General features: G+C 38.8%; 2 protein-coding genes across 5 annotated transcripts in view; one reads left to right on the forward strand and one right to left on the reverse strand.

Annotated features, from left to right (window-relative positions):
* Positions 1–1,040: 1,040 nt before the first annotated feature.
* On the reverse strand, positions 1,041–18,488 carry mylk4a (myosin light chain kinase family, member 4a). 4 transcript variants are annotated; one of them, XM_005912663.2, is made up of 15 exons: positions 9,791–10,615; positions 7,385–7,522; positions 7,059–7,155; positions 6,319–6,751; positions 5,654–5,973; positions 4,797–4,902; positions 4,197–4,290; positions 3,823–3,932; positions 3,485–3,626; positions 3,305–3,375; positions 3,068–3,196; positions 2,841–2,993; positions 2,658–2,736; positions 2,420–2,474; positions 1,041–2,085 (listed from the first exon to the last, which is right to left on the reverse strand). In XM_005912663.2, exons 1-14 carry the CDS (start codon positions 10,319–10,321, stop codon positions 2,421–2,423), a joined length of 2,457 nt encoding a protein of 818 aa, XP_005912725.1. In that variant the 5' UTR covers positions 10,322–10,615; the 3' UTR covers positions 1,041–2,085; position 2,420. The 4 variants fall into 4 exon arrangements, with proteins under 4 accessions (XP_005912725.1, XP_005912724.1, XP_042075430.1 ...); XM_005912662.2 differs by having other exon boundaries at positions 5,654–5,976; XM_042219496.1 differs by lacking the exons at positions 7,385–7,522; positions 9,791–10,615 and adding an exon at positions 18,243–18,488 and having other exon boundaries at positions 5,654–5,976.
* Positions 18,489–20,288: 1,800 nt separating this feature from the next.
* wrnip1 (WRN helicase interacting protein 1) overlaps positions 20,289–24,930 on the forward strand; it is a 6,822-nt gene continuing 2,180 nt past the window's right edge. Inside the window, exons 1-4 of the mRNA XM_005912661.2 lie at positions 20,289–20,980; positions 22,374–22,568; positions 22,839–23,077; positions 23,571–23,788. Coding sequence (XP_005912723.2) covers positions 20,339–20,980; positions 22,374–22,568; positions 22,839–23,077; positions 23,571–23,788 — 1,294 coding nt within the window. The 5' untranslated portion in view covers positions 20,289–20,338. The remainder of the gene's footprint in view (positions 20,981–22,373; positions 22,569–22,838; positions 23,078–23,570; positions 23,789–24,930) is intronic.

The following is a 24,930-nucleotide window of genomic DNA, read 5'->3' on the forward strand; positions in this document are numbered from 1 at the left end:
AAGCAGAATTGCTATATAAATCAAAATAGTTTATTTTCTCAAGTCTTACGATTCTGTAGCATAACAATTTCACACTGTAATTGTACTCAAATACTGGGTTCCTAAGGCTTTGGGGGCAGTTTGCATTTCTGGTATTTCTCTACAACTGAATACATGTTTTCCCGTTGTACTCTCCCATAAAGTCTTTACTTATCCCTGATTAAACCCCTGGGTTCTGTAGAATAAGAGCTTATAATGCTTGCTTTGTGGGAAAGTTCTACTTTTCCTCACTGTCATTCTCCTTTTTTCAGACTCATAGCCTGTTTTTTGTTGTCCGTACAATCCCTGATACCCTGAATCCCATTACTGCAACAGCATCGTCACCCCACACGCTCAGTTTATTTTCTCAAGTGACTGTATTGCACAAACTGACCCCTTCAGATTCTCCTGATTTTGCTCCTGGAATCTGCTCTACTTTCATTCTGAGTGAAAGTGTGTGCTCCTGTGTTTCACTTATTATGTTTATTACATAAACTGAGCCAAGGTTTAAAAAAAATAACTTTGCCAAAAATAGAATATTGCAAAGTTTATAAACACACAAAGAAAGCTATAAAGGTCTCTGTAATATTATCTTACTAAATGGATTTAGTTTTTGACAACATGCAGTATTCTTAAAATTCAAAAGAAGAAAGGACAATAAATGCTTGAAGATACAATTTCAGTTTAATGAGTGTGTGCACACTTCAAAAATACATGCTAAATATGTTAGCAATCAGTGAGAACGACTTATTTTACCAGAACTACAATAATCTGGCATTTAACACGAAGGTAGATGAAAACGTAGCTCTAACTAGAGAGGCATCAACAGGTAGACGGTGTGTCACTCTCAGTTAGTGAACCTTCACAGAAGGCGTTTCAAATAAACACTTGTTTTCTTTATTAGCGATTTTAGTGCGATGAATATGCAGAAAGAGAGGCTCTGAAGCACAAGGTACAGTTAAAAAAAACTAATGTAAATTATAACTACGTACCAAGTTCAAACTTTAGCTGCAAAGACATGCAAAAAAAAAAATGTATATACTTTGCTAATAAGACATAAACTGTGTTGTCAAGGTGTTTATTTTAAGGTGACGTGTTGCCGACTAGTCTGTGCAGTGGAACCTCAGCAGCATTGTGTGATATTAGGTCATAAAGCGCACATACTACAGCTTGTTAAGCCAAACACACAAATTTCATTGTCTCCAATAAGCACAATACACATCCAACAGATTCTAATTTGAATTATTAGCACCTATTTACAGCTGACCGTGTTTATAACCAAGAGGGCAGCGCACATAATTACATTTATATTACAACTGTTGCTGTAGCCTTCAAGCAGTAGCAGCTGAGGTATATTTCTAAATGCATAAAGTTGTTGTTCTCAAAAGGACAAAAAAAATCAGCAAGGAAAGGCAGTACAGTGTTTTTGGTTAGAGATAAATAAGGATGAGTCCAAGCGAGAATTTTATAGTGAAATAAAAGAGAAGAAAATGCGAATTTTTGTGGCTTCCACAAGCAAACACTATCATACAATATGTGTAATAGCAATTTGTAATAATAATAATAATAAGTATTAATATGTTTCTATTAAAACTACATCAGATTATGACTTCAGCACCATTTTGAAATGCCAAATAAAAGAATATTGCAAACCAGTTGAACATGTATACTTCCCCTGTCACAGTTTCAACAATAACTGAACAGTATTAGCTTCACAATGATAGCACAGTAATCACACGTCACATAGTAATTCTACTGGATTTTTTAGTGTTATGTGATGGTCTGTTTTTTTTTATTTACCCTGTTTTTTTGTGACATCATCACCAGTATTTAACACACAGAACTAGCTACTGTTATACCTAAACTGAGCTATTTTCCTTTATATATTTCATCAGGGTGTTGCTTGCAATAACACAACACAGTGGATCACATGTCAGGAAGAGGTTTGCGGTGTAGACAGATTTTCAGTCAGTGTCATGAGTACACTGACTAAAATCTAGGTAATTTACAGGGACAGAAGGGTTGGTCCAAGTGGCCACAGGTGGAGCGTCACCTCAGTGTAGCACCCTGGAAAGAAACATTGCGATGGTTTACTGTGAGAGAACCACATCTGTATCGCAGCATCCATTCTGCTACTCCAAACAAAATTTGAGACATGCTTCCCTCTTGTGGATGATTTGAAAGCATAACTCTGACACTGAATTTTTAAGATGTCGTCCCACAGCCCAAAAAAAACACGTCGGTTCAGTTAACTCATGATTCTAAATTGGGCGTGCATGTGAGGGTGTGTTTCTCTGTGTTTGCCCTGATACACTGGCATCCTGCCCAGGGTGAGTATAAGGAGGTGTGTGCATATAAGAAGGGAACAGATTTAAATATAGAGCAATACTTTCAGACCCACCTCAGCTTTCAGTATTGGGCACACATGATGATCTCCGTGATCTGCACATAGTTTTCTGTGAAACAGACAAAAAACAATAATCACCAGTACAACGGTAAGACAGGAATAAATATCCACAACAAATGTAAAGCACAATAAGATGCATTCAAATAATTTTCTTTACTAGGTTCACATATTTTACAAATTTAAGTACTTTTCCAGCATAAAAAGCCTTTACCCTCACAAACGCATGCTTTACCTTTGTGTGAAGACGATGATGAAGAGCAGGGTCGGCAAGCCAAGGATGCCTCAGAGCCTCACATGCCCCCATCCTCCAACTAATGGGAAACACAAAATCACAATTTTTTTTTTTTTACACACTTCATGTATTACTAGCTTTCGTAAGATCAGAGGTCAGTGTATGTGTACAAAATCCAAATACCTTTTATTTACAATCAGGAGTCTGGAGATGAAGTCTTTGGCTTCTTCTGATGTATCTACAAACTCTTGTTCCTCAAAGTTCCACTGACAGGCCAAGATGTTATTCAGAGTCTCATTGTCATCATCGCCGAGGAAGGGACACAGACCGCTCAGACTAGCAGGGAAAAGGGAACGGATGATCAGCAAAGGTTTGTGGATGTGCATGCATGCTTCTGTGTGTTTACTTACAGCATATATGTAATTACACCAAGGCTCCACATGTCTGTGTTGAATGACACAAAGTCATAGTTGATGACTTCAGGAGCGAGAAACTCTGGAGTCCCAAAATTCACTCGGAGTTTCTCCCTTGGTTTATATCTAAGTTTGAAATATGATTGAAATTCACAAAAATGACATGTTGCATGTTGTACGACCACAGCAGTTCATCCAAGTGGGAATAAAACAGAAGTAAATACCAGTACTTACATCCTGGCAAGACCAAAGTCAATGATCTTGACCTTATTTGTGATTCTGCTCACACACAGGATGTTTTCTGGCTGAAATTCAGCAACAACAAAGTATTACCATTTGACTTTTTGAATGGGATAATCCTGTTATGCAATATATCTACAAAGTAATCACTGCAAACATGTGTGACTTTGTTACCTTCAAGTCGAGATGCAGGATGGACATTTTGTGCATGTGTTGCAGGCCATCGCAGATCTGCCTGATGAACAGCACAGCATCCAACTCCATCAAAGTGTGGTTTTCATCAATAATCCTGTCAAACAGCTCGCCTCCGGCAACGCTGAAGGCAAAGACGAGCACATGAAAAGCATTAAAAGAAATTTAAAAAAGAAAAAAAAAAAGGCAGGTTAGATAAAATATGTAAGCAAAGTAAGCTGCATATGAAACCAAATTAGAAAAAAGGTAAATAATAAGCTATAAGTAAACCAAAATCCCTTCTGAAATAAATAAACATGTTTTTTAATAAAGGAACGTACTATTCAAGTACAAGGATGATGTCATTTCTTGACTCATAGGCCGCATACAGCTTGATCAGGTTGGCATGGTCGAGATTATTCATGACTTGGATCTCATTCTTCACGACCTCCTACCAAAGAGACAGAAACACAGACACACGGATGCGATGAGAGGTGTCAGCTGTTCTCTGCTAGGACAGACAATGCTTCTTCTCTTCTAGGTCAAATACTTGTCACCTCGGTGACAAGTATTTCCCTCTATCTCTGTTCCAAGAGCGATCTTGTTTTGTACTAGCGAGTGTTTAAAATTCGAAACCAGGACTCTGCTTTTTATATCATGTGATGTAGCTGTCACTGTACTTTGTAGTCATGACAGTATATGAGAGGTATCATACCCTTTCTTTCTGACTCCTGGCTTTGATGACTTTTGCTGCCAAAGTGAGACCAGATGAATTCTCCACACATTTGTGCACCTGGCCAAAACGACCCCTTTGAGGAGAGAAAGCAAAGACAAAAGTCAGATTTCTGTAGCTGGAGAGAAACGTGTCAGTTCCATTATCACATCAAGTCAGACGATCCAGCAGTTGGGAAAGATGGTGCTGTGATAGATGTATTTTCCCACGACGAATCAAAAACTGATCTTCCTTCATACGGGGATGTTTCTGGAGAGTCTTGTGCTTAATCTGTTATTTCATTAAATGTGAGCCAAGCTGTGTCTCCACTTTGAAGACTTGGATTAACACTTTGTGATTAGCTACCAGCTGGCACCGGGGATACAGTTTCACATGCCAGTCGGTTCTAAAGTAAAAATAACTGCCATGACTCTGAAGTTATGAAACATCAGAAAGGCGGGGGTTGGGGGGACTTTACGCGGTTACATTTTACGGGTAATTAAAACCTGTTCTTACTGTCTTTGATCTGTGATAGATCAACTTGTCGATATCTTTTACTTATTTTGCATTTCATGGAGATTTGAGGAGAAGTACAGCACTCACCCGCCCAGGATCTCCTGCCAGCTGATGGTATAGAAGTTTGTAATCAGGTTGGGCTTGGCTGACACAATGCGGTGATTAAAAGGAGCCACTGGAGGTGGAGTGGTGTCTAAAGTCAGATGGGGGCACAAGAAAAAAGATGTAATCTGTTTTAATAAGTTGAGGAATGTGAGAACATACACTGATAATTAGCTACAGTGAGCCTTTGGAGAGTGTAGATAGCTGTCATAATCAAGTTAGCACATTGTGTACTAAAGTGCTATGATAATCAACAGCTACAGAGTTGCTGCTTTAATATAACAGGTTACCATTTCACTTCATTTTGTAGTACTCCATTTGTAATTATTTTTCTTTTTTTATCCTCCCTCCCCTCACCAAGAACCAGTCATACCAGATGGTCTGGCTGTACCTGCGGTTTCTTCCTGTTAAATGGGAGTTTGTCCTTCCCACTGTCGCCAAGTGCTTGCTCAGAAGTTCTTTTGATAACTGGGGTTTTATCTCTGTTATTGTACAGTCTTTACCTTACAGTGTAAAGCAACTTGAGGTGACTGTGTGATTTGGCACTATATAAATAAACTGAACTGAATTGAATGAAGTCTGTGACTAACTATGCTCAGAGTCCCAATAAAAAGAGTGGGAATGCATATAAATGTATGTACTGATATATAAAGCTATATAAAGACCCTTTACAGATATGTGAGCAGTTCCAATCAAGCCATTACAAAGACTTCTACTATACAGTGTACTATAAATGATACATACAGAATTTGTTGCTACCTTGAAAAAGCAAACACATTTTCAGTTTAAAAAATGTATAATGCTACAAAGATAAGTATATAATAATTTACTGGTGCTCTCACCGATAAAGTACTGCTCAGGACCATCGTCATCCTCCTTTTCTGCATCATCTTTTTCTCTCTCCTTCTCCACCTGTTGTTTCAGGTTCAGCTGGAGTTCAATTCCATCTGCCTTGAAGACACCCCAACCCTCTGACTCAGCCTTCTTCTCATCTTTATTTTTGTTTTCTTCCTCTTCTTCCACCTTCTTTTCCAGCAGCTGGCTCTTTGGGAGTTCCTCTACAATAAAGTGTTCCTGGGTGACAAAGGACTTGGTGCTGCTGACCTGTGATATGGTGTCTTGTTCAGCCTCAGGAGATGGTGGTGCATCTTTGTGGTCATCTCTACTGAATGAAAATCGATGGATTAGTATGTTTTTTGCATGTTTTTTTAAATATTTTTTTATGTTTTTGTGCATAAATTTGACCATAAAAATAGAAAAAACACAAACAAACAGAAATAATGTAATAACATATCTAACACTGTTATGAATTGTTATTGAATTAATGAAATGTTTTAGATCTTAAATATATACTATACAGTCACAATGTGACACCATACAGGACGTTCATGAAATATCATGTTTTGTTCAGCAATTTTTAACAGACACTAAAATGTTTAGTATTATAATTGTAATAATAATAAATTATTACAGATTGTTTTAGTCCTTAAATGTAATAATGGACTACCTGATTGGAGTTGCTTCCTTCTTCTTGTCAGCGGAGGTAGAAAGACCTGAGTCTTCTTCAGCTGCAGAAACACCTTTTTCCTCTTTGTCCTCTTGGACTTCAAGCTTTTCTTCTTCTTTTTGCTTCCCTAGATTCTCCACACTAGGCTTGAGCTCCTTCTCTGTAACATCCTCAGGCACCTTCTCTCCACTTTCCTCCTCAGTAACTGCCTCAACATCCTCGTTTTTCTCAGCAATATCCACTTGCGAGTCTTCTTGCAGGTTGTCCACCAAGCTGCTGGCAGAGGCATCGGGTTCTTGATCTTTAGGGGGCACTCCAGCTTCTAGATCCCGAAAACCAAGGGTGATCTGCTGACCTGATTTCTCAGCGTTCTCCCTGTTGAGTTTCTGAACCTCCTCAAGGAGCAAAATCTGCTTCTTCAGTGAGATATGTTCTACAAGAATACCAAAGAGAAGTTAGATTTAGTCTCTTAGGATCTGGTTAATATTCATCACTTTAAGAAGAATTAACATTTTCACTCTGAAAAATTCCACTCCGATCTTTAAACGTAGTTTCTATCCCAATTAAACGCTAGCAAGCAACAGCTACATGTAATAACACTGTAATACAGCCACATGTTCCACTCATAGAAGGTATTTTAGAGTATTTATTTACATTTTGCTGCTGCTGTGTCTCAGATTATTTTGACTTGCAAAGAGACACTGGAGTTTGTAGAAGTAACAGTGTGTTGATCTCAGCACCTGCTGTATCTGGAGGCTTCATCTTCTTTTGTGCTTTCAGACCCTTAGGGCTCAAACGGGTTGTATCTGTCCCATCTTTGCCTTTGTGGTCTTTTAACTGTGAAATGCAAAACAGAAACTGTCAAACCAGAGACCCAGACGAGTACATTAATATGAAATGAATGCATGATCAAAGCTTTATTAGAAAATAAACAAATCAGTTGTGTCGCCCTGGTACTATTTCTTGTCCCAGAGCGATTATAAAATACAAATGGTCTTCTGTTTTTTTCGCATCTCTGGAGTGGCGATGCAAATATTTCACATGTTCTCTAAGCACATAAACGTACAAAGTTTCCACATTTGCGAGAGGCGAGGAAATGCTTTGGTCCGTGAAGCTTTATCTTGGGAGAAGACTGCAGAGTACTGGGCTCGCATGCAGGCGTTATCTCTTGTTTCCCTTTTTTCCCTTTATTAGAGGTAGTTTTCTAGTAAAAAGACAAGAAGACAATGCTTAGAAGGGTTACATGAATGCACACAGAATTGGTGGCATTTTGGTAAGTTAGATTCACACGTTAATGCACAGGATGAATCAAAAATCAAAGACATGTTGGATTTAGTGTCACATGTAAAACGCAACAAGAAGTTAATAAAACGTTGAGTAATTTGATGACAGGTGAATGAAGGATAAAATACGAAGCATTTTCTCTGTTCTCAGCACACAAATTAGCACAGTTAGTGCACATCTTTATTGCACTGGTAGAATTGCATGCCTTTGATTATTTGTGGCAGACTTGGATAGGCAGGAGCAGGGCAGTGAATTTATAGCTTATCACTGGTCACACTCAGCGATGGAATGCAATGTCGACCCTGAATGGAAAATATTGCAAGTGACTGCAGGCTGTAGTTCAAATTTCTCAGCTAAGGAAACTCACTAAACACTCTCTGATCACCTTAGCATGGAAAAAAGCCTGTCTTGAACATCAGGTGTCTCACATTTGTTTTCTGTATGCTGTTGGGACATAAACAGCAGGGGAGCTATTTCAAGTGCAGCATCTCCCCAGTGACCGCAGTGATTGGAGGGTGAGGAAGTGAATGCAGATGCCGCAGTAGCCCGAATTACTTTCAAGTATGTCACACCTGTGGAGGTGGAGGAAGACGGAGCAGCCACCTGGCAAGTGCTCTGACGACAACAGAAATTCCCTGAAACGTGAGTCACGGTGAAAACATCACATTGGTATTTGGTCATTAATCATCAGGGTATAATTAAGCCATAAAATGTGACACAAACTTTTAACGGGCTTGATATCGTTGAGTCTGATTTTAACGTAACCAAGTATGGGCATATAAAACCTAAGAGTGCACCACTGCACAATGTGCACTGTTACGTAGGTATTTTTTCCAAGTATGTGATATCGTTATCATGTTACGTCAGAGCCATTTAAGTGAGTTTGCGATTTGCTTGTACGTCATACATCAAGAGAGATACAAGCTGTGTGGCGAACTGATAGGAGTGTGGTGTAAGATGTCAAGCAGCACTCAGTGACCTTTAGTGAGGTTTAAGTGGATGTGAGTGGATCCTAAGTTTTCAGTTGGTGAATTGTTTTTCCTTTAAAAAAAAGTCATATAAAAATGCATATTAGATTTTTTCTTTTTCTTCAATAAGTTCAACATTTTGAATCTTGGTAGACTTGGGGGCATTGCCTCAATGGGACTGTATTACTTCCATGAACTTGTAGCAGACTTCTGAAACACTATCTGCAGTTTAAAATAAAGACAATTACTGGAAGCTGTAATTCAAAAATACCTTGGCAGCATTGTAACAAGAACTCTCGCCTAAGTTTTACATTTTATGTGCTGCAAGAAGTTTAGAAGATTGCAAGGAATCACAATGACAAAGACTTCAGACAATGACTGTTCATCAACAAAGCGATAATGGCAAAGATATGACTTGGATAGTAACACTAATAGGTCTGCACAAGAGAGCCGCAGAAATGAAATGGAAATGAAAGAAATGGACTGCAAAACAGAAAAGGAAAGAAAACTCTACAGTTTGTTAACACCTGGTAAGCTGAAGGGATGCAAGACTATTTGGACCACAAACACTGTAGCCCGCATCCAAAGACAGCATTTCTAAACCAGGCCACTCGTATTTCACCGCAGACCTTGCACTGGCCCTCTCGTGCCCTGCTGGAGGTCCCCCCGCAGGCTCCATGCGAAGGAGACCCTCAAGTTACACTCGGAGATCCAACATCGACACGTGTGAGTTAAACTGGGAGTTTATATATGGAATAAGTGACATACTGTCCAGTAGCTTACCCAACACTATAAAACTAGTCTTCTTGCTTACTTTACCTTTAATCAGCAGTTGGCAAGTTTATACACGCCAAAACTCAGACACTACACCAGTCCACTATATGTGGAATTTCACACACAAGCCAAGTCGCATTTGCTGCTATGATCATTTTCATATGTCCTGCCAAGAACAACAAGATCCCAGTGAGATCTTAAAAATCAAAGTCAGCATGGAAAATACAAGACTTGATGCTCATGGTGATGCATGGGCTATGATGCCTGGGCCACCTTTATATACATCAAAACAAATGCTTGTGAATCTAAATTGGATCAGTAATAAAGGTTGTCCCCTTTTTCTCCAAAACCTCATTCATGACCAAACATCTTACAGTCCTTTTGCAGTATAGAGCAGGTGCACGCTTCAGCCTATATGTGCAGTGTCTTACTTCAGCTTGTCTCACCTTGTCAGGCTTTTTCGATACAGTATCTGAAGATGATTTCCTCTTTATAGCTTGCTTCCCTTTACTGTCTTTTGACCTCGAGCCCTTCTTAGCCGTCGGGCCTTTGAGCATCAGCTCCATTATCTTCGAATGTTTCACCGTCTCCCCGATGAAGCTGATCACCTGTTGCATGCTTAGGACCAATTTTTCCATTCCTTCCAGCTTCTGAGCCTGCTGCTCGGACCGCTGGTTGACCACCGACATGATGGAGCTCATCTCCTGGCAAATCTGCCCCACCTCTCGTCCCATGACTTGGGTCTGATTCATTACCCTGGGCGGGAGATGGATCTCCTCCTTGTCGACCTTCAAATTCTCCATATCCTTCTCAATGTCGTCAATGTCGTGAGACATTCCATCTAGTCGGCTGAGGACTTTTTCCTGAATATTGATGAGCTTGTCCATCTTGCTGCTCAGTGTCTCTATGCGATTTTGGATGATGTCAAAGCCTGCGTTCTTGCCATCACCCACTGCATTTATTACCAGGGAACTCATGGTTTCCAGTGATGTAAAATTCACGTTAAGACACCAACTTGGGACAAGAATAGGACCAAGAATGCCCTCAAAAATACTTCTGCAAAAATCTTAGCCAGCTCTACAAAATATGAAATAAAATCCAGAAAAAATATTCTACATCAAAAACTGCCAGGTGACCTATCAAATAAACTATAAAGCTCAATTTGTGTTTATCTCAGTTACTACTGAGTCAGACTTCTGTTCCTCCCAAACCTTATCCCTGAGCGGCTGCTCCTCTCTTCTAGAATTGGTATCTAGAATGGAGTGAGCAGGTGTCCCTAAATGTAAACGGCCAGCCTACGTCAGCAGGGTTTAAGTGATTGGGGTGGGAGCTTGGCAATGCTTGGGACATATGAGACGTTTGAGAGTCTTTAAGTGTTAAGCCCACCACCGTCACTCGCCTGCTGGCTGTCAAAACGTTCACTGTACACATTTCTGCTTGTTGAGGACAATGCTCATTAATTTGCACAATTTATCCTATTTAACTGACGGAGGTATTAACTTGTTCCAAGAGACGGGTACATGTGGTTCACATTTTTGAATCAACTGCACTAAAAAAAGACAGAGAGCTGAATGTGAAGTCCATGTGTGGCTTTTTAGGCAACGCAAGAGTACGTTTGAGATCATTTGAAAAGAGAAAATGTTCCGTTCGAGTGTTTATTTGTTGTATTAAAATGTTTGTGACATCAAGGGAAGGACTGGGCTGTAAGATATTTGGCACTGATGTATGTGACTGTGCGTGTACTGTTGTGAATGAGAACCATGTTGCAATGCAGATTCCGTCCTTATCTTTTGAATGCCTAAAACTCGCATTCAGTGTCAGGGCAACCTGAAGAGGTCTGTGTTTCTTGGTTGGGTGGAGATAGATTAAAATGTTTATCCCTGACCTGAAATAAGAGATGGGTAACATGGGCGAGTTATATGATGCTTACTCACTGACAGAAACATCCACCGATAACCATCCTTAAGACAGCAAAGGATCCATTTTAACTGAGCTGCTGTAATATGACCGCAATCCAGCTTCAATATATATATCAAAATAGGCATGATGTATTCTACCAACAAATCAGAGAAAAAATATAAACACAAATGCAGCCTCGCTGTCGGTCGGGTTTTTGTTTCGTTTTGTTTTTTGCCTTTCTGAGTTCATTCTGTACCCATAAGTACACGGATGCCAAAATGAAGGAAGGATCCAGCTTTGCTCAAGCTACCATGAAATTCTTTTGACAACAGAGGCACAGAGCACAAATTGAGCCACGGTGACCTTAGCCAAACTCGTTGTGACTCGAGCCAAAGTCTGGCCTCACCGGTGCAAAGGACCAGGGAAGGTTCTGAACTCTGCAAAGGAAAGTGCAAGCAAGTGAAGTGGGACAAAAAGAGTTTACCTGTCGGCTTATGTTTCATGACAAGTCACCACACCGGGTTGAACATTTGTCTAATTTTTTTTTGTGTGTGTGTGTGTAGATACGCTATGTTGAACAAAGCCTTCACAAATCCTTCTACACCAGTGAGACCAGAGAGTGAACCGAACCACTGCTTCCCCTTGTATTTGTATTGTCTCGTGTCTCGCTAAAGCAAGACAGCTGCAGCGGGAAGACCAAGTAACTGTGACAGGGCAGAAACAGATGGAATGAAATGGACCATCAGTCACTCAGGGTAAGACACCAGTGCTCACACCTGTCTTTGAATGCCAGCAGATGACAGACAGCATGGGAATTAACAGCATGTTGTGTCAATTTAATGAGCTCGGACACTTAGCTTTCTTACAGTGTGCATGTGCATGTAACAAACACAAATATTAAAGACAAGACAGAGCAAATGATTCTGCAACGTGGTGTTGTTGTCATATCAGTGGACATTAAACGCAACCTTGCAACATCCTGGCACGATCTTGGTAGATCTGTCAGTGGTCAGCGGTGGGAGGTTATGAAACCCAGCAGGAGATATAAAGAGACATTAGACTTATGACATAAAGCAAATGTCAAGTTTATATCACTTACACTTTACAGTGAAACTAATACCAAAGAAAGTAACAGCATCACGGCCAGGGCTCAAAGTCGTCTCTCACCATCTCTGCCAAGAGCGAGTATGTGTACACACAATGTGGAAGCTGTGAAATCTTTGCCCGGTCTGCTGCTGCGTGGTTAAAAGTTGTTACGTTAATGTGACAGCAAAATCACTGGGATGTTTAGCGGCATTGTGTAATGCATAAATGATGAATGCTTTATAAATTATTCAAAATAATTCTTTGTTATATTTACGGGTGCATATCCCAGTTGAACTTGTAGTTCTCGAGTGACTTCTAGAGTGGAAAACATTTGAAGGTAAATTGATATACAGCACAGGGGACAACACCTTTAAATAGTAGAACTTAGAACTTTTGAGATCACCGTGTACCCTTTGTATCCCCAAAGTCATACGTAATAAAAGCACTAAGAAGAATCAATCTAGTTTATCGCAATCACTTGGTTGCAACTGATGAAGCTGATTTATCACTCAGTGAATAAGTTCTTTGTCGTGTTGCAAAAAAAAAAACAGAAAACAGATGATGTCTTTGAATGTCTTATTTCTTCTACAACCATTCAAAGCCCAAATATATTTATTTTCCCTGGTAAATTGCAGAAAAATCCTCTGCGAATTCATAATTATGAACTAACTGTGCATAGATTTTTGTCACTGACCTCATTATTTTAAGCTTCAATAAATTGTCACATTATTTTGGTTATTTATTATACATTCAAGGGACATGCTTTTGGAAAATGAATGCTTAGAGGCATTTTTCTGCACAAATAATTGCTGAAAGACTTACATGTTGCTTCAAATGTCCGATGAAACTATGTACCCCTCATTGTCCTCACCTGTATGCATACATCCATCTACACATACTGTGTACATGCAGCATAGTATGTTTTTTTGGTTTTTTTGTCTGTTTATTCATTTAAGCTTCTGTTGACAGCAGTGGAAGAATATAAAAAATGAAAAGAAGATACAAAAATGTAAAAAAAAGTTTACCTAAATGCCCTACAAATGTGTTTGTTTGCTTGCTTGCTTGCTTGTTTAGACAGCATTTTTTTTAAAGGGTCAGTGTGTGAATATTGTGGCATGACCCTCTGCATTAGGTTATTTGTTTGGCACTGAGACAAGATTAAAAATGGGCTGCCCTTACAGAGAACACAATGTCCTGGGAAGCTCTGGGGATGTGTGCTATGGCCACCATCCAGTCACCTCTCCGTCTCCGCTCACACACCGCTCTGTCTGCCAGCTCTGGCTATACTTTCTCTTGGAAACTTGTGGGCTTAAATGTGACTGGCAACCATGAAACTCAACTCCTCGTGCTAATGTCTAAGAAGCCTCTTCTTTTCTCCCGCTGTCATCTCAGATTTTGTCTTGGCATGCAAACACGTTTTGCTGCTGCACTTTGACAGACTTTCTGGTTCTGTTTATATAATGTCATGAAACCACACTACACAGCGTCCTGATGATTCAATATAGTGAGACGCACACACTCCAACTTCACCCTCACCCTCTCGTTGCATACAAATATGTCTGTCTTGTTAAATGCAATTGTCATGAGGACGCATTGTGTGCACATTTCTGTATGCAAACTGAAATATGTACATATTTTGAAAGCAGCTTTTGGATCCTCCATCCAATGACCATTTAAGAAAATACAGTCATTTTTTGGGTGCTTTCACTGGTTTAATTTTTCAAATAGAGGGTGTTGTGATTTCTCATTATATTGTTAGTCATATACCACAAGGAGCGCTTCAAATAAAACCAACAAAGTGCCAGAAAACTTTCTTACACGACCACCTGAGGGTCACTCCAAAAAGGAAGCTAATCCTGATTGACTCCTGTGTTATAATTTCCAATATAAGGGTAGAAATAAACATACTTACAGCTTGGTACAAAAAATATTTTCCCTTTTATAGCATATTGTCCACGCCAATGACAACTTTACAGTGGTTCCATTTCTTCCTAATTCTACAAGCTGCAAATTCTACAAGCTGGATACATTTTTTTACATCATCTTGTAATTTTCTTATATTGTGGTGACTTCTGCCTTATAGTGCATCACATAAAGTTACAGAGATTATAAAAAATGACTGACTGAATGCTGCTTCAGTGTTCCTCCACATAACATATAATCAGACAATATACATCTACAACTGTATGCAAGTCTATAAACACAATACACCCTCAAAATTTCTGTATCTCTTGAAAATAATTTATTTTTTATCTTTAAACATTGCTTTAATTCCACATTTAAACTGCTTCCATATTTCACACAAAAACCTCTTATGGTTCAACATTGTGCATCTTTAGATTTAACGTATGCCTTAAATTGTACCCATCCAATTTAAATTGCTTAAACAAAAAGGAGCGTTTTACACAAGAGATATCAAGGTTAGTGACAGACTGTAAAGAAAGCTTGGTCAAATACACTCTCCTAGAGTAAATGTCAGTGTGTGTCTCCTAAATGCCAAGGAATGGAAACAAGAGAGGGTGAGAAGTCTTCAGCTTGTCTCTATGGTATACTGCCACAGTATTAAAGATAACTAGAGGATGCGTGTATTTATAAGCAGCGGTGTATATAGGCAGTGTATATATTCACTCTCAGTCAGATTTCCCTCAGTATACATGAGCTTTCTTCAAAATAAAATGCCATGTAAGAGTTCTGATGGAAACAAAAACACATAGGAGACAAAGTGAACTGAACTGTTGAGCTGCAAACAACAAAAGACAAAACTGTTGAGTTGCAGAAAACATTTTTTGCTCTGATGTCAGCCCCTGAATGTACTACACTAAATCAAGGCTGCCAAAAATCACTAAGTCGCTAGATGGCAGCAAAGCCAGGATCTCCTGTCTGTTTCATCATTCAGCAGAGACACTACATTATTGTGTCTGTCATGCTCTGCCACTAGAGTACACTGATTGTGATTCTCTAATGTGCTCCCACAAACGCCACCAGCTACAGTCCTAATTCAGTCCCAACAAACTGAATGTTGTGCAAAGAACTTTCCAACTTCTAATAAGCATAAGAGGAAGCCAAAGATTGTGCTGACATTCCCTTGTGACAGTAACTGTTAAAACACAAGAAGAACAAAGCAAGCACTAAACTACACAAATAATCTAGCTCAACTATAAATTCTGCATTTACAAAGTTATTAATCTTCATCTGCTATTGACACTGACAGCGGATTTTTAGTTAAACTATTTACTTGTGATGTACTGTGGCATTGTATGTAACAGGATTTAGGCCAATTGGGTACATAAGTTTGTCTTGTTGTAATGAATTACAGGCAAATATAGTTTACATCTGTGGCACTTGTGTTGTCTGAAGTGTCATACAGACTTGCTGAGGCCAGACTTTCCATGAAACCTAAGGGTACAATAGAGCACAACATCATTTTCCTGTGTAGTATACAACTTGAACTGGACTTCACCTGTAGAATAAAAACTTTTATTATGCATCAGGTAATATTTATGTATTTTGATCCCAGCAGTGAATCTTTAGTCTATTCCAAGGAACTGAAGAAGACTAAGAGCAGAAGAGAGGTGATTATGTTCAAGTAAGGGGATATCTGCAGAAAACAGTGGTTCTTTTGACATAGTAAACTAAGTAAGTAAAGTTTATTTATACTTTATAGAGCTTTTCATAGACATAAAAGTCTCAATGCACTGTACAATAAAAAAAAAAAAAAAAAACACTTAATACCAATAGATACATGCACCAAGACATAGCTGTAGGGTTAAAACACTGTATATTACTATCCAAGAATATTGATTTTAACACATACAGTGATGTAATGTCCTTTCATTTAAATAATAATACTAATAATACTACAAACTTAAAAATCACCACTAGAAACATGAACACTCAAAAAGTGCAAACCTCCACCAAGGCAGCTCATTTTCTTTATCTTACATATATTTCATTTGTTCTTTTTAAACATACTTTGGAAATTGTATGTTTTTATTTCCGTAAAAAGAAGTGCAAAGTGCCGGCTTTTATTATTCACCCTGTGGAAACCCATTTTAATGTACTTGACATTATTTTGATTATAGTTCTTGTTTTATTATTTTTTACTTCTGTGGTTATGTGGCATTCAGTTTATTGTTTAATAAAATTCACTTAAATGTTTAGTGAAAATATAAAAAGAAAAATGTTTTGGATGATCACAAGTTTATTTTGTTTTCCAAAAAATAAGACTAAAAATGCTTATTCAGAAACATTTTGTATGTTTTCAAACTATAAAGTATTTAAATGTTTGTAACCTGTTACTGTAATGTATATAACAAAGTCATAATACAACAAACACTGTGTAGGAGTAGGAAATAGATAATAGGTTTAATTTGACAACAACTGGACATGAATAAACTGAGCTTATTATATATTATTACACTACAGTATATGTCTAACTGATTAGGCAGCTCATTCTCTTGCTCTTGACAATACTTTCGTCAAAGATATAACACGTTTTGGGGCAAAATTGAAAAAAACAGACAGATATGACAGGACAAATGTGACATGATATTTGGATGCAAACTATAATGTAATATTTAGAATCCCCATAAATCACTCTAATATTGCCAATATAAACATTTTTTTAAAAGATAAAAGACATATTATGAAAGCTTGACCTAATTAAAGTTTACTTAAAGAAAACATCAGTGGTCCAAAGCAACGTGATATTAAGAATCCTCATAAATCCTTCCCTATATGCCTATATGCTGTCGATATAAACAATGGAAGTAAGAAACACAATTTTAAATAGCTCTGTATAGCATTATTATCACTTTGACCTTCAGATCAATTTATTAACCTTGAAGGAGATGTCAGAGGTCAGATGTAACATGATATCTTAAATCTTTATATGGTACTTTTTATATGTTAATGATACATACCACACATGTAGGAATCGTAGTTTATACGTTATAAGGGTTTTTTGGTCAATTTATGACTCATAAATCGTGAAGTTGACCTTGATGACTTTGGTGGATGTGCGCCAAATTTTCATAGGTTGTTAACATGCCCCCACTCTACGGCTCTTTAAAGTTTTAGCAGAATTCATTGAAAATTTCTCGAGCCATCGTGTTTACAGACAGAATGACACTCGTGCACGCACGCAAAACTGACAAAGCATAACTTCCTTAGTGGAGGGAATAATTGTATTCTGCAAGAAAAATACAGTCCTGATGTGACAGTAAACACTATTCTGCCCTTCTTGAAGGACATAGCAATGTGGACGGTGATTACCAGGTAAGAGCTGGTATTAGATGTTGCTTTAAACGCTGCTGCTGTCACCTCTTCTTAACACAGAGTTTTTGGTAGGATTGATACTATTTGTTGTAGGCCCTTTTTAATGATTGCCAGCAAGCAAAAACACAATTAGTGTTTCAGAGTAAAAGAAAACATAACTCACAGTGCAACATTATTGTTATATGTGTACGTAATAGGGCCATTAACATTCAGCCTAGATAACTTATTAATACCTCAATAAATCAAAGATGTCTTCTTCTAATTAGATTTTAAAACAACATGGCATAGCATCTTACACAGATCCAAAAAAAAATGCAATTAAACAAATATGTTTTAGTATTCTGTGCTGTCTCATTAGGACTTATAACAACAAAATGATCCCCATGATGGAAAGACTGGATCTGAATATAATGTTTTTGTTTGCAAAGGTAGAAAGTTTTCTTTGTCCCATCAAAACATTAAGACAATCAAACTCTTCACAGAACAACTGCTGACTATTCAAATGCTTACATTGAAACCCATACAATGAGAAAATGTAAAATACTGATAACTATTGTTTAAAAACACAAAGATATTTTAGTTTTTTACGATTAACGTGTAAATATTGTCCCACATATCAGAAGGTTTTGTATGTACCTGAATGGTGAACGCTCTTTGCTGCCTCCTGTAGTAGAATAAATCATACAGGCTGTGCCAGAGGTAGGAAAGAATCAGACACATGCTGTTGACTAGCCAGATATCCCAGAATGTGACAAAGTTGTCCATGGCTTTCACTTTACCCTTCATCCTTCCTTTTCCGCCTCGCTTTGCCTATATTTAACTACAAACGGCCTTTGAAAGCTCAAGGAGGAGTCTCTCAAGTGAAGCTGATGAGCGTATACTTTCTCAGGATAAGAGCTGCCAGGACATTAATGCTACTTTACCTCCCGCAGCCTCTTTTAATTCAGCCAAGGGTCCTACTTCAATCAGCACTTGCAGCTAAAGGAAGGGCAGTGTGTCCTCATGACAAAAGAGTGACAGGTGCCAGCAAAGGGTGTCTGGGAGATAAGCTCTCTCTCACGCTGTCCAGTCACTCCAGCTGTATTAGGAATCGACCTTTTTTAAATTTTCTATATCACTTTTGTCCCATTGATCTCCACTTTAAAACTGAGAATCACAGAATGAAGAAAAACTAAATTAAATCAGCACAGCATTGACTCTGAAGAGTGAGAGAATTGTTATGGGTTTCCAGCTTGCTGTCAACACAGACCCAGTGTAAACCAATAGCCTGTGCTATGCAATTCCCACTGCAAATGTCACAAAGACTATTACATGAAGGATTAGACTCAATGATTCCAGCTGTATCAGTTTCATATATAATAATTATTAAATGACACTACAAATGAACTTCTAATCAGTACTTCATGGTGGCTCTGAAGAGCTTTAAGCTCAGCACCATATCTTCAGTATATTGTGCAATAAAGACGTGTGTGAAAGGTGTGTGAATATATATAACCACAATCCCAAGAATGTATTATCTGGCTAAGAGTGGTCAGTCACAGCTACACAGCTATGTGTAGCATGTCTGGAAACCTCCTCTGACTTGACCAGTCATTCTGCCAAACACAACACAGAGCTCACTTTTGGCTTCTGGGTGGAGGCATGTCTAAGATTGCTTCTTACAGACAAGACAGAGAAGTGTTGAGGCACATTAGTTATTGGTTTGTTTTTTTGGTTTTTTTTAATATTATTACTATTATTAATATTGTGTTTTATTTTTAATATTTGATCAACTGGAATTCCTCAATTTACTGAGGTCAGATTTAAGTTTCTTTTCCCCCCCCAATGTATTTCAAATGTTTTGTAAAATTATAACAAGTGTTGCTGATTATGTTATTTCAGGATACTGATAGACATTGATCCTGAATATGAGATCTTAGAAGTTTATCATTTAAACTTATGAACTGTGAATTTTCGCAGTGGTGTATTTTTACTGATACAGTTCAATAAACATTTTCTCCATTATAGATACAATTAGATAAAGATGAAGGACAGTTAAATTGGTCATTTAAAAGACATTTAACTGGAAATAAAGAAAGCACATTCAGAATTTACAATAGAGAAATTATTAGAGAATTATTTGAATAGCGAAAACTTGCTGAAAACTTAAAATGCTTGTTCCCACAGTCTTGCAAAACCACAGCCACAACTTGCATGCCTGGGGGCATACAGGTCCTCCCGACTTTTCAGAGGAATTCACACTTTCAAACAAACAGCTCCACAAGACTATATGATTAACTTCACCGAGGTTCTTTTACTTTGACATAAAGCTACTTACAAACATCCTGGCACAGATACCCTTCACCCTGAACTCTTACAAAACAATTAAAAAATAATTAGAAATAAAGAGGGATAGAGAAGCTAAAAAAAACTGTGTGGTTCACCTTTTAAGTCCCAATTTTATTTTTTTTATTTTTTTTATAATTAGGTTCTGACTTTTTTTTTTTTAAACCTATCGACACAATGTGCTTTCCTGGTGACGGACTGTCTAATCGGCACGTAAACGCACACAGGAACGTAATCCGAAAACTCGTCTAGAAAGGCAAAATGTTCATTAAAAATGTTTTTAAATCTACACACCACACCACAGCTGGTTAAAAAGAAAAAATTAATCATTAAAAATGAATACGTCAAAAGGTCAACGCCTTGTTTTGGTCACGTGATCAAAGGTCCAGCGTTTAGCGGGAACCAACATGGCGAACGAGAAGACAGCTGCAGCACCAGACTCGGTGCAATGTCCCGTTTGTTTTAAAGACTTCACGTCCGCCACAATCAACGGACATCTGGATATATGTCTGCTGAAAGGCGTTACCGACAGCAGCCCGTCCACAGCAGACGAGAGCGGACCTCCCGTAAAGAAATCCCGCACTGGTCCCGAGGCTATCATCAAACCTGCAGCCAGCTCCTCCTCCGTGGCCAGCGCGCAGTCACCGGGGATGTTTTCGCTGTTTCAGAGCAACAGGGGGAAACCTCCGGTCCAGACTGAACGGAACGGTTTGTTTGTCGGTAAACAAAGTCCTGGCAGTGCTGCCAGCAAGGGGGTGAAACGTTTACTGAACGAGGAGGCGGATCTTGGAGCGGCAGGTACAGAGACTTTGAGGAGTCAGCAGCCCGCGCCTGCATCCAGCGGGCAGGGCTTGAAAACGGCGAAACGTCTGTCACCGCGGACGTTACTTGCAGTAGACAAACCTCTGGCGGAGGTGCTGAGACCAGAAACGCTGGAGGAATACTTTGGGCAAAATAAAGTTGTAGGAGAGCAAAGTCTCTTCCGGCCATTTCTTGACTCCCAGGAAATACCGTCGCTGATCCTCTGGGGACCCCCGGGATGCGGAAAGGTGTGGAGGTGACCCAGTATGATGCTGCATCTCTCCCCAGCTTTGCTTAGTATTTTCCTGCCGTTTGATATGTGATGGTTAAAACACCTTATTGCCACTGATTCAGCTCCCCTCACTTTATTTGTGGGGGACAAATTAAAGGAAAAACCTGTATCCTTCACCCCTAAGATGATAACCGGGCGGTATTATTGGGTCAATTCCAAAGGTCATTATAAATCAATGCAAAGTATTTCTGCATGATCACTTTTTATGTCTTATTGTAAAGGAGGCGATGAGTTTCAAAATTAAGTGAATAACGTGCTGTGCTGTTTTGTCCTTGTCCTATGCCACGCTCTCCAAACACCAACCGAGATGACTAAAGTCAGACGTGTCGCATCATTTATTAAAGTTTTCCTTTGATTTGTCATTAATGATACCCCGAACAATAAGTCATCATCTGCTCTCGGCAACTAGTACTCAGAATTGAAGATGCTTGAACCGACTGAGTTCTAATTTCTAAAAAAAAAAGAAAAAAAAGAAAAGAAAATCAGGGATATTGAACAAAAACTTGTACTTTAAAAAATGTCATTATATAAAATTATCACATGTTAATGTACAGTATAACCATATAAATATTTAACACTCTACCTCATCCATATAGTGCTTTAAAAGTGTTTTTTTAAATATAACTTATACAGTCTCATCTATTCAGGGATTCTTAAAGCTCTACTCTGATTGTTCACACAAAAAATATTTTAATTTAAGAAGCTTTTATCAGTTTTCTTTTAGTAATATGGCAGTTTTCTGTTGAATTAATAATCCACAAATTGCTGAAATTATTGTGGGTAAGAGAAAAAAAATGATTGTGATTAATTATTCGAGTGCAAATTTCTTATATTCTAATAATTACAGTCTCAGTTCTGGCATGAAACTTGGGGCTTGTCCATTTTGCACCTTTTTTCTTGTATGTTTTTAAATAATTATTGTCTAGATTAATGCTGAATATCCAATACAGTGGATTTAAGTGAATTTTCAGCTGTGGTACTCTTTGTTGTATTCAAGTAGAACTTTTATGTCGTGTTGAAAGAGTGAATGATGGCGTCTGTGGCTGCTCGGTTGGTGGTACAGCTTGTTAATGACTCCTTAGGCATGTTGAGCTGCCAGCGTGGCTCATTGAGCAGTCACTCGCCATTCCCAGACTTTGTCGGCATGCTTTTCTGACACCTTATCTCTTCTTTGACCCTCCTGTCGACTGCTTTGCCGCAGTCAGGTTTCCTCATTGAATAGACGAGTCACAAAATCAGCTCATTTAACTTGATTACACATCACAGAAACTTCTCGATGAAAGCTGCATTACATGTTCTGCCTGTGAGTTTACGTTAAATTACCCTCCATGTGGCTGGCTGTATTTCAGACCACTCTAGCCCACATCATTGCCAGCACCAGTAAGAAGAAGGGGACGGCTCGCTTTGTAACTCTGTCCGCCACCAGTACATCCACCAATGAGGTCAGAGAAGTGATAAAGCAAGCGCAAAACGAGCTCCGACTGTGCAAGAGGAAGACCATCCTGTTCATCGATGAAATTCACCGCTTCAATAAATCCCAACAGGTGAGGAGGTATTTTAGAGCAGAAAGTTGTACTCTGCTTGTTGCAGACTTTTTTTTTTTATGTTCTTCCCCCTGCCAATAAGATTGTATATCAGCACGAGTGTATATGTATGTATAAACAGCTTACGGGACCATCTTTATCCCTTCAAAAACAGCACGAGTTCTCCAGCTCATGTCTTTGATCTATTGGAAACATACATTTTTGGGGTTTCGACTGATAATAATAAGTAGAAACGATTTATTTACATTTTGTCTCCTAATTCATTGGTAGGACACCTTCCTTCCACATGTGGAGTGTGGCACAGTCACTTTGATTGGAGCGACCACTGAGAATCCATCCTTCCAGGTGAATGCTGCCCTACTGAGCAGGTGCAAGGTGCTGGTTCTGGAGAAGCTGTCTGTGGAGGCAATGGGCTCGATCCTGAACAGAGCTGTGGCCACACTTGGGATCAGAATCCAGGGCCAAGATTCGACAAACCCCAAAGATGAAGACCAAACAGATGGACACAGGTAGGTTCCCACAAGCTCCTCGACTGTAGTGTCACACGTGACCAAAAACCTCACTGTCTTTGTAATCCTCACATAGTGGGTATCGGAAGATGGAGCCACAGCAATAGTCTCAGCTTTGGTTTTGTTTGATAGTTTGACAGATGAGGTTCAGCACGAGCTATAATCACCTGTTAGCTGCCAGCTGATGATTGCATATAATCTACTATCTGTTTAAGGTAGATTACACAAATCCATCGTTTTAGTTAATTATTTTTTTATGGGGGAAAGTAAAAAAACAACATTTTGACAAAACTGATGAAATCATTTTGCTGCCAGTCAGAGTGACTTATATCAAGATGTTTTTGAGATGAGCGCTGGTTAAAACAGAATAGCATAAGACTGAGAATATTCATGATGAAAGGCATTTAAGCATTATGTGTTTTTTATTTTTTCAATTTTATTCCATATTAAACAGTAGAGGCACTGATACAGTGTATATTTTTAATCTTTTTAGACCAAAGATTTACATTCAGCAAAAAGCCCTGGACACCATGGCCTACCTTTGTGATGGCGACGCAAGAGTCGGGCTCAATAGTCTCCAGCTGGCTGTTCAGGCTCAGATGTCCAAAACAAACCTCTTGGCACCCGACGCTTCTCCTCAAGAGATACTAGTGACAGAAGAGCATGTTAAAGAAGGTCTCCAAAGGTCCCACATTCTCTATGATAAAGCTGGTAAGCGCAGATGTACTCACATTGTCATTTTAGCATCGACGCTCCTTTCTTTTAAGTTCCTTTTATCAAAGCTGGTCTTTTGGGTGTCACTATGTGCAACTAGGCCTGATTAAATATTCCAGCTCATAACACTGTGACCCATGCTTGCATCATCCTCACCCTCTGTTTTCAATTGTATTTCCAATACTCTTACATGGAATCCTGTTTATGTGGAAAATGTTTTTGCAGGTGGGACCAAGAGGCAGAAATTACCGGCCTCTTGCCTCTAATTTCTTATTGAAACTGTTAATTTTTTACTTCTGTTTTGCTGGAAAACGTCACCAGAGGTCCTGGGATAACGGTTGTTTCAATAAAAGAAGAGGCTTTGTCTTTAAGGATGTGGGCAGCACTAGGCAGCACAAATCGCTCCATACTTTACAAATCCACATTTTTTAAATTCCTCTCGGCAGCGTCATTTATAGCACTCGTCATGAGTACTTTCATGCTTTGAGCTTAACAGCTCTATCATATTACGCCCCAGTGTCTTTGATCACCGTTATATAACGGGGACAAACCTTATTTCTTGCGTTTCTTCGCCCCTGCTAGGTATTTAAGTGTGCTGTGTGTTTCTTGTGAGTGCAGTGCAGGTATTTTAGCTGAGCGTCAGAGCAGCGTGTGCTATTCATTCATACCAGATTCATAAAACGAAGCGCTTTGAGACTTTTTTTTTTTTTTATTGCATTCATAGCTAACTTGATGTTTTTGCTCATTACAATAACTTATAAGGCCCGCGTTTACCTATAATCAGTGCTTTTTTTTTAGTCTGCTGTAGTTTTAGCTGTTCTTATCACCTTTGCTCATCATGTACAGAACTCCTCAGACTCATTAGTCCTCCACACTGTCCTGTTACACAACACGCAGCTGTCCCAAAAGATGGAGATTTACTGTTCCCTGCTTCACTGGGAGATGAAGCCATCATTCAGCTTGACTAATGACTTTAATGGAGACGGTATTCATCTATTTTTGCCTGATCAGTCCTTGTTTTTGTTTTTTTTTAGATAAGGTCATTTTTTTCAGTATGTAATGACCTTCAATCTCTTGGTTTGAAAATTGCTGATGGAATGCCACCTGAAGAAAAATCTTCTTATCTGTTAGAAACATTT

This window comes from Haplochromis burtoni, unplaced genomic scaffold, assembly GCF_018398535.1.
Source record: "Haplochromis burtoni strain Fernald_Lab_line unplaced genomic scaffold, NCSU_Asbu1 Contig_3, whole genome shotgun sequence".
NCBI lineage: Eukaryota > Metazoa > Chordata > Actinopteri > Cichliformes > Cichlidae > Haplochromis > Haplochromis burtoni.